The sequence below is a fragment of the Typopeltis vanoorti genome, chromosome 23, assembly GCF_054136105.1.
Source record: "Typopeltis vanoorti isolate ZY-2024b chromosome 23, IOZ_Tvanoo_1.0, whole genome shotgun sequence".
In the NCBI taxonomy this organism is placed as follows: Eukaryota; Metazoa; Arthropoda; class Arachnida; order Uropygi; family Thelyphonidae; genus Typopeltis; species Typopeltis vanoorti.
Genome location: NC_143571.1, coordinates 17,685,293 through 17,702,668, shown reverse-complemented (window position 1 = coordinate 17,702,668; position 17,376 = coordinate 17,685,293). Strand labels below are relative to the sequence as shown.

General features: G+C 36.4%; 1 protein-coding gene across 1 annotated transcript in view; it reads left to right on the top strand.

The window, feature by feature from the left end:
* Nucleotides 1-11,775: 11,775 nt before the first annotated feature.
* Hdc (histidine decarboxylase) overlaps nucleotides 11,776-17,376 on the top strand; it is a gene marked incomplete at its 5' end in the record, with an annotated part of 294,140 nt that continues 288,539 nt past the window's right edge. Inside the window, one exon of the mRNA XM_090413242.1 lies at nucleotides 11,776-11,785. Coding sequence (XP_090269368.1) covers nucleotides 11,776-11,785 — 10 coding nt within the window. The remainder of the gene's footprint in view (nucleotides 11,786-17,376) is intronic.

Genomic DNA, 17,376 nt, shown 5'->3' with positions numbered 1-17,376 from the left:
ATTTCATTGCCACGACAAACGATACAAATAATTATTTGACAAAATAAATCTTTTAAAATAAATTTGACAAAATAAAAATTTTAACAAAAATTTATTTGACACAACAAAATATGGATGAAAATTTAAAATTAATAGTAACACCTAGCACATTTTAGGATATAGACAGAGAGAAAAATTAATTCATTTAAAATATTGAATCTTTTTCAGGGAATGTAATTTAATATTATTAATTATTCATTAATACATTAATAAATGTTTGCATCTCTGTGTGCACAAAAAGCTAGCAACTTTAGCCAGCAAAGGTTGGTCGATTGGTAGGGCCTCTGCTACTAATGGCTCACGCAAAAAGTTAAGCAAGTATGAGCGCGGTTAGTAGTTGGAAGTGACTTCAATCATTCGATGCCGTTGGCACACTCTCCCTCGATGAGTCGTTGGACTCATCGAGGGAGAGTGTGCCTAATAATAATAAATCTGGAGGTGTCGCATAATAATAATAATAATAATACTTAGAAAGAAAGGTTGTGTGCTATCCCACGTAGATAGTACACAACCATCAGCATACTTCTTTCTCGGAGTGTGATGGATGACCGGCCAACATTTGAGTGTAGTAAACTTGATATAATGCTTGTACTCTTTGGAGAAATCCAATAAATTTCCAAATGGTGGGATGGAAACTTCCGCCATTGGACTGGAAACTTCTGTGCCATCCTTCTACTGAATTATTTGTTTTTGGTAATTCATCTTCTTATCGTTGATACATGTTCCACATATTGATGGCATAAGTTGGTTGCCATAGTCCACAGCGTTGTGGTCTTCCAATGTAAGAATCTTCGAAATAGTCTGCGACTGGCAAGCTTTCTGGAGGTAGAAATTCATACAATTCTTCAAAAGCACCGACAATTTCATCTGTCAGCATTATTCTTAATTTCAGTGCGAAGTCGGAATCTTCTTGTTAACGTTGTTGCCAACCATTCTCTTGAATTTTCCGGTAGATGCTCTGACTTAGATGAAAGAAACATCCTTTAATATCACTGTCTGGGAAACATCTTTCTAAACTGTTTATAACTGCCAATTTAAAATCGATCATGATACTGATTGGCTTCATATTGACTTTCAGCATAGTTAATGTCTCAAACAGTTTAATATATGTATCATGAGTTTTCTTTTGCAGTAATGCATAAATACACGGAATGGTTCGTCCATTAATTAGTGCATGAATGATATACAATTGAAAAAAAAAAAAAAGCGCAGGAGTAGTTTTGAAATTCCCATCCAGAAAGCAGTGAGATGTTGGTTCCAAGAGTCTGAGATTGTCACGTGTTCCAAAGATTAACATTCTCTTGTTATTGTCTGAATCGGAATCAAAGAGAAGAAAATCTTCACTATCATGTTAATGCCTTACAAGAGGACTTGAATAGATTGCATGAATGGGCAGGTAAGTGGAACTGTCAGTTCAATGTTGCAAAGTGTAAGGTTTTGAGATTTGGTAAGCAACGATGGGATGCAAAGTATACACTTGGTGCGGAAACTTTAACGAAAGTAGAGGAGATGAGAGATCTAGGAGTGATGGTGGAAAAGAACCTGAGATTCAGGGGCCACATTGCACAAGTTGTGAAGACATCACATCGAATAATGGCAATGATGCAGAGAATCCTGACATGCAAAAATAGACAGGTTATAATTCCATTGTATAAATCCTTGATTTGTCACATATGGATTATTGTGCACAGATTTGGTCGCCAGGTTTTCATAGTGACGAGGATATGTTGGAAAGGGTGCAGAGAAGATTCACGAAGGTAGCCAGTGGTCTTTGGAATGTGGAGTACGAGGACAGATTGAGAGAATGTAAGTTGCAGAGCTCCGTGAATAGGAGGAAGAGGGGGGGGGGGATATGATTGAGACATATAAACTGGTCAGATTGAGACATATAGATATGGAAGAGATTTTTCATAGAATGGGAGAGTGGAGTAGAACAAGAGGCCATTGCCGGAAACTGTATGAGGAAGGTGTGAGCAAAGGAGTGAGAAGCAGGTTCTTTGCATGCAGGGTGGTTGGTGAGTGGATGCATTGCCTGAGTGTGTTGTGGATGTGGACACATTGAATCAGTTTAAGACGCGGTTGGATGACCATTGTATGCAATAGTGAGTACCTCCCACGATGAGTCTCTGACTCCATGGTGGTCTGGTATTGATAATAATAATAATAATGTGTAACTTTGTAACGATTTGGAATATCGATTTCACCAACATTCGACAGATTGTTGGTGAAATCGTTGGTGAAAGGTAATGGATTATTAACAGCTTGAGAGTGACGTCTGACATTGCGACGTAAATGATGAACTGTCTGCAACTTGGCTTTTGCATCTTCACTTATCGTTGAAAGAGATTGCGTGATAATTTGCTGCTGTGCTTCTTCAGTTTCTTCTGCTAGTGTTTTAATTTGTTGAACTATTTTGAGAGCATCTTGCTGTGCTGGATCTGGACCATGAGAATAACCGTTTAACCGTCTCACAAACTCTTCTTCACAAATTTTAATTTTAGCTTCACTCTTGTTACGCCTTCTTTCACACTCAAATGATTCAACACCATTTGTCAAATTTTTTTGTTTTACATATACATAACCTTCAAAAATTTCCTTTCTTCTATTCGATTTTACAAATTCCATCACGGATGGTCAAAAATTTTTATAAATATTATAATAGATTACAGGGCTAAATGGCCTCGCCTACTCCCTATATACGGGAACAAAAAAAATAGGAAAAAAATGTGTTCGCTGATTATTTTTATTATTTTTTATAATAGATTAAAATAAAATATTTTGTTTTCAATTTCACTTCAACAACAGTTCTGACACGCTCGGTGTTATTATCAAGACCAGTGGCGCACCCAGGGAGGAGGTCAAGGGGCCCTGTCCCCCCAAAAGAAAAAGTTAAAAAACACTAGAAAAATTTCCAAAATACTTTTTATAGTTAAAATAATTTTTTATTTATGTTGTGTCATGTCTTCTATTTCAAAAATGCTTATGAATTAGGGGTCACATAAGGTGAGAGAACCCTACTGCATGTTTCTCAACCTATGGTCCGCGGACCACAGGTGGTCCGCGACGATGGGACAGGTGATCCACAGGCTTAAATTAACGAAATAAATCTATATATTTTAATTATACAAACAAAACAAATTAAAATTGAATAAGTAAAAATTATTAAAATAAAATGAATACTTAAAAAAAAAAAGTGGCAGAATGTTCATTCCATGAACATTCTGCCATGGTGGCAGAATAAAAATAAACATAGTGGCAGAATGTTCATTTCATGAACATTCTGCCACTATTTTAATTTGTAGCAGCAGAATGACGAGTAATAAAAGAGGAGTGAAGTGAGAAACAATATGGTTTTATTGCTTCCACCTTCCCTTGCTGTTTTGTCAGATTTGAAGTGAACATGTGTTATCCACATGACCACATTTCAACAAATTGCTTGTTGTTTATTGATTTTTATTGTTGAAGGTTTTCCTATTTCAACCAAGGCTCAAGGGAGGGGAACAAGGGCCCTGGCCCCCCAAAAGAAAAAGTTAAAAAAACACTAGAAAATTTTCCAAAATACTTTTCCTAATTAAAATCATTTTTTATTTATGTTGTGTGTCATGTCTTCTATTTCAAAAATGCTTATGAATTAGGGGTCACATAAGGTGAGAGAACCCTACTGCGTGTTTCTCAACCTGTGGTCCGCGGACCACAGGTTGAGAAATCACAGGTTATACTTTACCACCTTTACAACGAGTTGCCCTGGTGTTGCACTACCTTTAGACTTGAACCTACGTTCAGGTGCAAACTTAACTGTTTTGCTTACTTGGGAGAAGGAGTAAAAAAAAAACAAGTTTTTTTATAAATATATATATAAAAAAACAAGTTTTATATATATATATATATATATATATATATATATATATATATATATATATATATATATATATATATATATATAATGTAGTAATATATATAGTAATAATATATATATAATATAAAAGTATTTGTTTTTCTTGTCTTTGCAATATAGTGGCTATTGGGGGGGGGCGTCTTGTTTAACGCGGGAGCAAGTTACTATTGCCCTGCTCTGAACGGGTTTCAGCTTTTTTTCATTTGCGAGGTATATCCGAAATTTTTTAATTTCTTTTTTCGAAAACTAAAATCAGGGGTGAGAGTTATATGCAAGTAAGTACGGTATTTCAATTATGGATAAGTATATACGTACCTCCTTCTTTAAACTGAAAAAAATGTCGGATGACTGATAATACAAAACGAGTTTATAATGACAGTTTGTGTGTAGTTTCTGAAGAGAAAGAGGTCTGTAACGAATCCACAGAAACACAGAATTCCCATCAGTTGCAATGCGATAATATTAATACGCTTAACGAAAGGAAAGATTTGCTGACTTGCTGGACATTCGACCAGTGGATCGCATTCAAAGGTAAATACAATTGTTTAATTTGTAGGAACATTTTTCTGTTTTGTGACTTTTCTCCCTTTATGGTAATTATGCCTACATTATTGTGTTATTATTCAACAATTGTTTACAGTTTTGAATGTGTATATAAACTCAATATCAACAGTAGCCTGATTACGAACGCTTGATGAAAGGGACGGGGAGGTTTGGAGCTTCCCCGGATAGTATTCAAAAGGTAAATACAATTGGTTATTTTGTATAGGGCCCCGAAACTTATTAGTTTAGAATTTAACCACTGGGAAAGGGTTTGTGTCCACTTCAAAACTCTGAAACAGAATTTGGCAGCATTTTCCGATTAACTTTTTATAAAAAAAATTTGTGATTTCACGATCCATTTCAGGCTTGCAGTCACGAGAACGACCTTTCGTTATCGAAAATAATAACAGCTAATTGAGCTTTCAAGTGACAGTGAGCTTAAAATGCAATTCCGTGATCGTGGTTTGGCTCGATTCTGGATCTCGCCTTCAGTGAGAAGTGAATTCTCCGAATTATTTGAAGTCGAAAATCGTCATGCAGTTTTCTACAACCTATCTTTGCGAGAAACGATTTTCATCGCACCTTCAAATAAAAACAAAATACAGAATTCGTCTTAGTGTGTGCCGATCTTCGACTGAAGTTGACCAATATTGAGCTAGATATCCAGCAACTCTACAAGGTCTAGAAGCTCATCCATCTCATTGAAAGTAAATAGTAACATAATTATATCATTTTATTTATTTGTTTAATAAAAATTAAAACTTTGTTTTAATTTTTATCCACAAATATATATCCGGCGTAGTTGGCCGACTCTCTAGCCAAACGGCCGCGAGTTCGAATCTCCGCGGTAGACAGCGTTAGTGTAGATGATGATGATTGTAGTTGTGGTTGGTGAAGACGGAGAGTTGTAGAGTAGGTGCCCTTCCTTGATATGTCTTTGGACTACCTGGAGGTGTTATGTAATAATAATATCGACAAGCTTTATATCTTCATTGTGCATCACACATTTTTTTGAATTTGGCACTTAGAAATGCTATATCTGTGACAAATAAGAAATTGCATTGGCATAATTGAAAAGGTACACAATTTCTTCAATACCCCTAAAAGATAGGTCGTCCTTGTTGTTTATAATATTATAATATTAATATCTTTTAAGATTTATAATATCTTTATTTAGCTTGCAAAAAATATTTGCGTGCACCTTACCATTGTCTAAAATAATGCAAAAATCTGACAGTGACCTCTTAATTGCCCTAAATTTTGTTGATGATGTTGTGGCTCCATTAAATACCGTTTGTGAAACACCAGATTCTTCATTTAAAGATATTTACGATGAAGCATGTATAAAAGCCAATAATTTTAATATTGACATTAAAAAGCCAAGGACTTCATCCAAACAAACATTAAGTCCAATGTTCCAGCCGAGTCTGTAGAAGAGTATATATATATATATATATATATATATATATACAGAGAGAGAGAGAGAGATTAATGTAACCACGACTGAAATAATTCAAGAGCTTTGTAAAAAAGAAAAGAAAACTGGATTTTATTCTTAAATAAATTTTTATAATCACCTAATGAATTTTATTGAATGAATGAAATTTAACGAATTTTAGTTGAACGGATAAAAATATTTTTAATGCAAATTCATTGTATTAAAAATATTTTTATCTGTTCAACTCCCCCCCCCCCCCCAAGATTAAATCCTGGGTGCGCCACTGATCAAGACTACAATAATTCACAAATGGAAGTTACTTATTTATATACAAATATTTAACCATAATGTTTAAAAGTTTACAGTAATAAGATGAAACAGATTGAAAATTATTTGTTGGCAGAGATTCCTAATCCTATGATCTTAATGTAAATCGATTCACGATGGTAATAACAGTTAAAATTCCAGGAAAAATTAGTCTTGTTTTGACATATAATTCGGGTTAAAGAAACTACAGGTAAATATTATTAACAAAATTTCCTGCTTGTAGAAATGTCATCAGTCCCTTTGATTGTGCGTTCAAAGGTAACACCCCCGAAGAAGATTAAATTGTTATTCTGAATTCTATTTATTTTTTTGTTATTGTAACTTTAAAACTTTTATTTTTATTGTCCATGGGGTTATTGATGGGGTTGAAGGTCCGGGGGGAGGGGTAATTGTCCTAAAAGCAGTGTTGCCGTCGATGGTCGAGGCCGAGAACGTTTCAGACCACCCTTGTATATGTTGTTATAGACCTAGTAAAAATGTATAAACAAATTAGCCAAGCAACTAGGAAAAGGGTTATCATTATTAGTGATTTGAATTATGCAATATTGATCAGGGTGACGAGATAGCAACCAGAAATAAATAAAATTAATTTCTCAAGTTTTTGAGGAACAACTACCTCAGACAGTGTGTAACAAAGTACATGCGAAGATTGAGTGTCCTGGATTTCATCATCTCAGAAGATGCCATTATAAATGAGGTGTCAAATCTTCCTACAATTGGTTAGGGTGACCATGAAGTGATTACCTGGAGGGTTGCCAGCCATGTGAGGTCTTCTGTGAGGATAGATTATATGTGCAACTACAATGCTCATGATTATGAGAAGCTCAGGAGACAGCTTGCAGGTGTAAGATGGAATGAAAAGTTGGGTAGAAAGAAGATCAATGCAGTTTAGGTGCTATTCAAGGACTATCTAGTAGAAGCAATGTCTGAATTAATTCCAAGAATCAGAAGGTTAAATAAGGTAGGCAGTGCCATAACGAGAGCATGGCAAAAGAGACGCCCACCACGGGCCAACTAGGTTTGGGGTGCAAAACATAAAAAATTAAAATAAATAAATGGATCTAAATGTCCGCTATTTTATATAAAAATAAAAATCAGCTAACGTCTTTATATTCCCGTATGCGGGGAGTAGGCGAGGCCATTTAGCCCTATCTAATTTTTGGAGACTGAGTGGGCAGTTCAATCTCCACTGGTACCAATCAGAGATAGATGGCCCAAGGCTATCACTAATTAAGCGGTACACAGTGAAGAGAGACGGCTCAAATGTGCCGCCATCTCGTGGTCCCTAACCCTAACACAATATATTTAATGTCTGAAATAATGTGGGTTCTACGGTCGATTTTCTTGAGTTTACAGGACGAAAAACCCGAGTTTCCTGGAGGAAAAACCTGCTTGCCCATGCCAGAGATCGACTAACTCGGGAACCGGTCGAAAAAAGGCTTAGAAAAATTTCCTCTAGTCGCCGACTAGACTCGAAACCAAGTCTTCCTTCGTGCGGTCAAGCGCCGTGGTATGCAAATGCCACATCCACTGAGCTACACAGGCTCCTGCTATTTTATATTGTATTTTTAAATTTCGGCAATACACCGCTTTAGACACAGAAATTCTGCAAAACACTGCAACTCATTTTGATGGGGTTAATAGTGTAAAAATAAGGATTTTTATTTGTGATTAATTAAATCTTTTCGCCCGCGTCTTTGTAAAAACTACGTTTATTATAATATTCACAAGTTCTTCTTAACTTTAATTTATAGCTCTTTAGCATTAATCTTAACAGTCGTATCTCCGAGTATATAATCCATTGCTTGATTTAATATCTTAACTCACGATCCTCTCACTCAACTTAATCCACTTTTGTCTCAAGCCTGCAAATATCATTGTTCTTGTGTGCAAAACCTTCAGAACTAAGAAATTGCCTCTGACTGGAACCAATCCCTTTGTCTGAACAACTGACGTTTTTCTAAATTGAATTTTGGAAAATTTATTTGATTTCTAGTTTCTCCACCAAAATTCGTGGATAGGAGATGATTATCCTTCCGAAGAAAAACACTCAGTTAAACACGGAAATTTCCTCTCTCAGTTATAACTAAATCTAGCAACGTAAAACTTCTATTCTACAGTCGTGGCTATTCAACTTTAGGACATACAGATTCGAATTTAATGAGCAGTGCATTGGTAACAGGAATCAGGCAAATTATTTAAACAAGAAAACAATTTATTCATAATCAAGAAATGTACAAAAAAGGTCATTAATAAAAATTCAAGTAAATCAGGTTCTATACCTTAATAGCAACTCATAAATACAATTACAATTACTGATCTTATGTAGACAATTCTTGTAAGACCACGTGTCTATGATATTACTTTTGTTAACACTTAGTCACACTTAGAGCAATCTCACATAAGCAAATGCAGGCTTAGCTAATAACAACAATATTAAGCACATCATATATCACTTTAAATTCTGCTAAGTTTTCTCTCACATATAACTCAACAAAACAATTCAAAGATTATCTAATTTTCTTAAGTCCTAAATAGTCCTTAAGTGTCATTACAAACAAAAACTTTACACAAATCACTGTCACAGAATTTCTGTCTCTAGTAAAACAATAGAAAAATCTTACTTTGAATCAGTTGTCAGGTTGTCTCTGATAGGTTCTTGAAATCATTTTCTTCTATTACCTTCCGATTTTGGCAACGCATATGGGTACCTTCTCCGGGATTTATGAGATCTACTGTTACTACTTGCAAATGTCAGTAACTTGGAAGCATGAAAATCTGGTATCTACTTTCTTCTAAAAACAACTCGAATTAGTTGTCTCACACTTCTGGCATCAACTGGCTGGAACGCAAGACTCCAGTCTTGAACCCGGGCAGCTTTCCCGAATCTGGACCCAAAAAAAGAAACGAAGACGAACTTATTCTGCTTTACACATCTAATCTTCCTTTCCTTCGGAGTGGCCTTTCACCTGAAGATGGTTAACAAAACTTTGTTGCTACTCTGTAGCTTGTGTCCCCCGTTGCCATAACTTACATAGTAACTCCGTAGCTCCTCGACTCGTTGATTCCGTAATTCTCGTTAACTCTGTGTCGCTGTAGTAACGACTTTTATTATTATTATTATTATTATTATTATTATTACTACTACTACTACTGCTACTACTACGGGCGACTCCAAGGAGTCCTTAGATTCATCGAGGAAGGCCCTAACCATCATGTCCACACAACTATTCGACATTCTCACAGTATCTATCATACCTTGCCTTGAACTCATTCACTGTCATAGCACCCACAACAGATTCTGGCAGCTTATTCCACTCATTTACCACTCCAAAAGTAAAGAACCCAGCTATAACACCCTTACAAACCACACTCTTTCCCAGCTTCCATAGATGTCCCCTAGTCATTCCACCTCCAGTCCTGATCTCAAAAATATCCTCTGAATTAATCCTATAGAAACCCTTCAGCAATTTGAATGTCTCAATCATATTTCCTCTTTTCCGCCTATCAACCAACTTCTGCTACCCACAAATCTTCAACCTGTTCTCATAAGGTTCATTCCATAGATCTGCTATCATCTTGCTCACTCATCTCTGGATCCTCTCCGCCTCCTCCCCATCAAGAAGAAACCAAATCTGGACACAGTAGTTGATATGAGGTCTTATCAAGGCTCGGTACAGAGGAACAATAACTTGCTTATCTCTGCTTGTCAGGTTTTCGGGAGCTCTCTGAAAACACTACACACCACCTATTATAGTCACTCAAATCTCAATCAGGCTCACTTGAACTTGCGTTCTGCTATGTTTTAATCCCTTGAGTATTTTGTGGTTCTGCACCCGCCACCTTTTTCGGTCGTTGCATTAAGGCAAGAAACCCCCCATGCAGGGCCGTGCTAACCCTTGCAAGGAGTGCACTGCACCGTGCAGCAACATTGATAGGGCAGCATTTTATGTAGCTAATATCTAATTTGGATTATACAATGCAGTATTAGGGGCGGCTGATAAAAGTTTGCACCTAAGCGGCAAATACCTTTGGCATGCCCCTTCCCCCGTGCATATTTGATCTTCGTGATTGTAATTGGCCTAGGTCATAAGTTAATAAGATAATCTGTCTGGAAATATCGTTGTCTGGAAGTCTCCTTTGATAGAAATTATTTCACATTTAACTTGTTTTACTCTTTTACAAAACTTTTGGTGGTTACATTATTTAGTAATTTACAAAACTTTATTTCCATCTTACTAGGCTGCTCATATTTCTTTGAGACAAAAAAACGGGACACTGGGATGGCAAAAACGGGACGGGGGTTATGTAAGAGTCTGTATTCATGAAAAAGACGTAAAAAAGTTTTATTACATAAACATAAAAAGCGCCTCCGTAGCGCAATTGGAAGAACGACGGTACATTGCGCCCTTCGATTGGAATAGGCCTAAGTTCGATTCTCGTCGCGACGGGAGGAATCTTTATCTGGTCGATTTCAATCGAAGGTGAGTTAGCCGATCTCATACGGAGGTAGCAGGGTTTTTTCTCCCGGAAACTCGGGTTTTTCATCCCGCATACATACAAATCGGCCCTTTAGAACACACGCAATTTACAGACAAAAATTACTAGTTGTGGTGGTGTTGGAGGTGGGCGGCAGATGGCGTTGATAGAGATGATTCGTAGTAGAGGTTAGGTGCAGAGACAGTTGTAGATGTCCTCCCACGATGAGTCTTCGGACTCCTTGGAGGTATCAGGAATAATAATAATAATAATAATAATAATACTGAACTTGCCATTATTCTTCAGTGACAAAACCCATACAAAAATTTTAGGTAGACGAGGGGGACTGTATTTCATCACCATCGTACTCACCACTCCGATGAAATGATCCAACTCGGCAAATTTCGGTCTTTCAACACCTTATCATCAGACTTCTCACACTCCATGACATAATTTTGTCTTACAACTAACATAGCCCTCATTGTCTCAACACTTAATTTAGATTTCTCCTTTAACCACATGCTGTTCATAACAGGAAACATTTCTCAACAGGTGCTGTACTTCCTGGAAGACAAAGAATAAACTCTACAATATTACAAAAGTCTTGAAAGTCTAGGCATTTTTCGCTCATTTCAGAAAAAAATCTGTACCTATCTATCAGATACAGGAAGGTGTTTCTTTATTTATTTATGGAATAAATAAATAAAGGTGTTTCTTTATTCCATGTATCCATCGAATAATAAAACCATCGGTTAGCATACAGGCAAAACAAAAACTAACACTACGGCAGAACAGACGCCGCGTCTGAGACGCGAAGTGTTGCCAACATGTATATTTTGCACTGCAGATATCGATATTTAGTATCATCGAACAATGCGACTCCATTTTTATACAAATTACTGATATCCATGATATTGATATACGATTATAGGTTATGAATAATAATTTATGGTTGACCAATATTAAAGTATATTTGTAGTTTTTATTAAAAACGGGACAAAATTGACATTTTTATTAAAACGACTGGACGGCTGGGAAATGTGAAAAAAAAAAAAAACAAAACGGTACGTATGGTCAGCCTACATATTACTAAACATAACAAATTTTGCTAATTAATCACAAGTACTGTATGTTGAATGGAATTTCGTTTACCAGTAAAATCGGTATATGAGGTATTTTTATATAAAATTCCATCTATACACGATTTTACGATAGTAAGTATTTAACATATTGCATTTAGAAATTTAACTTGTTACATTTAAAATTTTCAAACTTTTTGTCATTTTTGGGTTGGGGGGGGGGGGCGCAAGTTAGACACTTGCCACAGGCGCTTCATACCCTTGTTACTGTACTGAAGGTAAGTGTGGAATGGATGCATGAAGAAATTAAGCATACAATACAGAGAAAAAAAAAGATATATAATGGAGGTAACATAAGATGAGTAGTAATAATCAACTTCATGATGAGTACAAGTTTGGTAAGGATAACAAAATTACAGTATAAGCTGATGAAGCCGAAAAAAAAAAAAAAGCCTAAGGTGTTATCAATATGTAGCCAGAAAAAAAAAAAAAAAAAAGATTATGGTAGGATGAGATTGATTGGAGAGAATGGTATAAAGGACAACTGCTACAGAGGATATAGTCAGAACATGCATGAAGAAATTAAGCATACAATACAGAGAAAAAAGGTATAATGGAAGTAACACAAGTAGTAATAATCAATTTCATGATAAGTACAAAGAACAGGCAAAGAGGATAACTCAGTTGGTAAGGGTTAGAAAAAGTACAGTATGAACTGAGGAAGCCAAAACAGCCCTAAGGTGTTCTTTCAATATGTAGCCAGAAAAAAGAAAGAATGATTGGCAGGATGACATTGATTGGAGAGAATGGTATAAGGACAACTGCTGCAGAGTACTTGCATATGACAATAGGGTAACTGCTTCCTTGGACAGAGGAGAGGGATACACAGTAATATACTTAGATTTTGCAAAGGCTTTTGATAGATTACCGCATGATAAGTTGATAGTCAAACTAGAGTGGATGGGGTTGGATATTAGATCAATGCATTGGATTGGAGACTGGTTATCTGATAGGTATCAGCAAGTTGTGTATGGGAGAGCAATATCCAGGAAATGGAAAGTCACTAGTGGTGTGCCTCAGGGGTCTGTTTTAGGGCCACTACTGTTTAACTTATATATTAATGATATTGCCAAAGATTTGGATGGAGATATTCAGTTGTTTGCAGATGATGCAAAGTTGGGACAAACCATGAAGAGTAGGGAGGATGTTATGGCCTTACAAGACAACTTGAATGAATTGAATAATTGGGCATGGGAATAAGAGATGAGAGTTCGGTGTTGCAAAATGTTTTAAATTTGGTTTAAAAGGTTTTAAAATTTGGGAAACAAAGATGGGATGCAGAATTTATGCTTGGTGGCAATATATTATCAGAGGTGGAGGATATAAGAGATCTTGGGGTGATTGATAGTGGATAAAGATCTGAAATTTAGGAGACACATTGCCAAAATTGTGAACACAACACAAAGACTTCTGGAAATGATGCGGAGGACACTGACTTTTAGAAGTTGGGAGATTCTTGTTCCATTGTATAAGGCTTTGATTAGGCCACACATGGACTACTGTGCCCAGATTTGGTCACCTGGTTTTCAAATGGATGAAGAGATGCTGGAAAGGATTCAGAGGTGACTGAGTAAGGTAGTTTCTGACCTTTGGAATGTCAAATATTTAAGAAAGATTGAGAGGATGCAATTCACAGAGTCTGATGGATAGGAGGAAGAGGGGAGATATGAAGGAGACCTACAAGTTAGTAAGGGATTATAGGATCAATGTTGGAGAGGTTCTACAGAAAACAGTGGGAGATCAGGGAAGAACCAGAAGTGTGGTTCTTCCCTGATCTTCAGAGGTCCAGAACCTGGAAACTGTATAAAGATGGTGTGAGCAGGGGGATGAGAATCAGATTTTTTTGTGTGCAGAGTTTTGAATGATTGGAATGCCTTGCCTGAGAGTGTGGTGTCTGCATACAATTTGAGTGTGTTTAAAGCACGGTATGATGAGCTGTGTGTATGTCTAATAAAAGGACCTCCTAGATGAGGCTTTGACTCCATGGGGTCTTGGGTAATAATAATAATAATAGAGAATGATGGATTAATTATTCCAAGAATTTGGAGGATCCATCTTCAATCCATATAGCATCCAGAACAACCGTAAAAAGAAGAAAACCATAATATGAGAGGACTTTAGAAATTGTTAAATGCACTTCCGCTATAGACTTTTTTTAATTGGTTAGCATGGTTAATGTTAACGATAAAGGGTAAATAGTTAACAAGCCTTTAGATTCATCTTACTTTTCTGTAGTGTAGTGTAGTGTCATGCAGCTTGTGTCCTATACATATGTATGTTTTCCTGATGAAGACCTCAATACAGAGGCAGATGACACATCAAATGTTATGTACTTTTTTAATTATGAATAAAGTGTTTATTCTAACATGTGTTGTGTCTCCATAAATTCTGCTTAATTAACAGAGACACTAATCCACAAATTTTGAAAAACTTCTCATTCAAAACTTCTGAAGTTTGCAGGGCTTAATTATTGGCATAACAAAACTAAACATCCTCTAAAGTTTCTAAAATTTCCTCTAGAGAATTTTATTATCTCATGTAAATTTCATTTACACTATGGAGGTGCTTAAATGATGAATGGATGATCCTTCATATTTCTTGTATTACAAAATGAGTGGTAACACATAAGAAACATCTTTTTTTATTATTATGTTATATTATTATTATTATTATTATTTGACACCTCCATGGAATCCAAAGACTCATCAAGGGTGAGCACTTGCTCTACAACTGTCTCCATAACTCAACCCACCAACTGACCACAACTACACCAACCACCACTAGTATTTCCAAAGACAATCACAAACATCCATGCCCACGTTTGGATTCGAGCCCTCAGCCTTTCGGCTGGAGAGCAGATATGCTAACTACTCGGCCAGCCAGGCTGGCATGGAACAACAATTATTATTATTGTTACTTTTTTATACTCTAACTGAGATGGCCAAACTATGGCACATGTGCCAAAAGTTGTGTCTTAGACCCGAATGATAATAATAAGAAAGTAAGCCTATTTGTGCAAAAAGTATTAACCAAATACCGATTTGTAGAAAAAAGGCTAAAGCTTATGTTATGGCTTCGTACTGGCCCTGTTATTATTAGTTATATTATTTACTTATCTTACTTATTCTCAGCTATTCCGTTGCCGACAAATTTATATTCTTTTAAGTCGACTGCACCAGCTGGCAACTTAATCCTAACACACAATTTAAAACTACTGAAAAACAATATAGAGATCAAGTGGTTTGCAGTTGTGGTCCTCCTTTCTTAGTTGCTAATGGATTCCCCTATTACTTATGCATGGTCTGAAATTTAACAAGTGGTAATTCAATTCTCAGAACAATGACAAACTCATGAGGTTTGAATTAAAGAAATACATTTATTTAGACAAATACATATATACACTTTAGTTAGAAATTTCAATTCTAAAGAACCTGAACTCCCCTCCCCCCTTTTTAAGTTAATATTTCCAAAAGGTTTACTCTAAAATCTTATTCTAGCAATCTCATACTCTTCTTTGTGTAACTACGTTCAGGCTCTGTTAATTCTTACAGAGTTGCTCAGTTCCCATATATAGAAATAACACATATACATAGATACATTCTGCAATCCTAATATGGACATTATCAGAGGTTCTCCGTCTTGCAAATTTCACATGGGACAATATTCTCTCTTATGCTCAGGCTTTATTCTCCCCCAAAATTCAGTTACTATTCAAATTTAATTTTAGCACAATGATATAAATGTTTCTTCCAACGTAAACAGTTCGAAATCTTGGTTCCCAGCTCAGCTTAAGCTTAGGGTGTCACTTGCTCTTTAGACAGACAGAAATGTCCAAAAAAAAACAGTTCTTTAGATACAAAATGGAAGTTGACTATATGGCTCCTTAACACTCTGGTTCCTGTACTCTCTTTGGTTATTATTCAATTTTAATACGAAAACTTGCACCTTACTGTTCTTGTTTTTCTGGTAGTTGTTGGGACTTCCTTAATTAGACCTTCCAGGTTTCCTCACCGTATATTTCTTATGGCGTCTGCGACATACTTCTATTCTTTTCAAAAGAATCACCTCTTCGCTGATTTATACGTTGGCATGACTAACCAACAGCTCTTTTCTGGAACTCTGGCCGCATTCCTCAGTTGTGGCTATGGTCGACACGGCATGCACAGCAACAGGAGAATGTTGCTGGGTATGGCGGCAAGCTTCACAGCTATCCAGCACTTGGATCAGGAACCAGGAACAGAAAATAAGAGAGCGATTGAATTACGCGCTGAAACCTATATAGTCAATGTGAGCGCCCTCTCTTGGTGACTACGTCATGCCCATAGCGGCAGCCGATGATTGGTCACCGCAACTCGGAACTGTTTTTGACATGGCTCAATACATATATCATCTTATATACAGGGTGTTCGGGATAAATTTGACAGTTTCGTAAGGAAAAAGAAAATCTTCTTTGTATCTATTAAATTTAATGAATTGACAAAAAAACATTACAGGCAGAGTTAATTACAATACTATCAACAAGATTTACTCAAAATAACCACCATTAGCATCGATCACAGCTTCAATTCTGCTTCGGAACCTCGAACAAGCTGATGCTACAGTCTCCCTGGGAAGGGCCGCAAAAACTGTTTTAATTTTATCCATTAACTGGGCTTTTGTATTACTGGAAGTGCGATTGGTGTCTTTTTCAACTGCGCCCCATACAAAATAATCCATGGGGTTAAGGTCTGGGGAGTTTGGAGGCCAAACATTTGGACTGGTGAAGTCGTAGAAATTTTCAGACAACCATTTTTGACTTTTCCCAGAGGTGTGGCAAGGGGCCGAATCCTGCTGCCATACATACGGCCCTACCATTGGCTACCCTTGTTATCCAGGGCTTGACTACAGTTAGCAACTCCACGAACAAAGCCCGAATTCCAATGCCAGGGTTCTTCAACACCTGTTCCTGCAGATTTGCGAGGAATTCTGCTGTACGAACGCAATCAGATCGTCTGCTAGGGATCTTTCTTCTTGCTACATCCTCGTAGTCACCATTGCAAGTCTCTAGTTCATGCCTGATTGTTTTTACTGTATTCAGGGAGCATTGGGCAGCAGTCGTAATATCCTTATTTTGATGGCAGGCACAAATCATCATGATACAAGTTATTCTCTTCCATGATTCAGGTGGGTTCCAGCTATCCATCCTTTCTGACATCTTGTATATGAATGAAGAAGGGTCCAAACTTTTAAATGAAGAGAAGTGTGTGTTAATACATGTAACTTACGGAAAAATATAATTAATTATAAATATGTCAAATTTATCCCGAACACCCTGTACATCTTTCAGCATTTATACAAAATTTTCCTTTGTTAAATAATACACAAACATTATCTATTTAAGTTATGTGTTTCTCAAAATTCACTTAATATCTACTAGAAAAATGGTTAGACATAGTTCTGAATTACCAAGATGCACATTTTCTTCTGGAGGCATAAGCATGTCCATATCCATGGTTTTTAACGTTACCTTTTGTTGG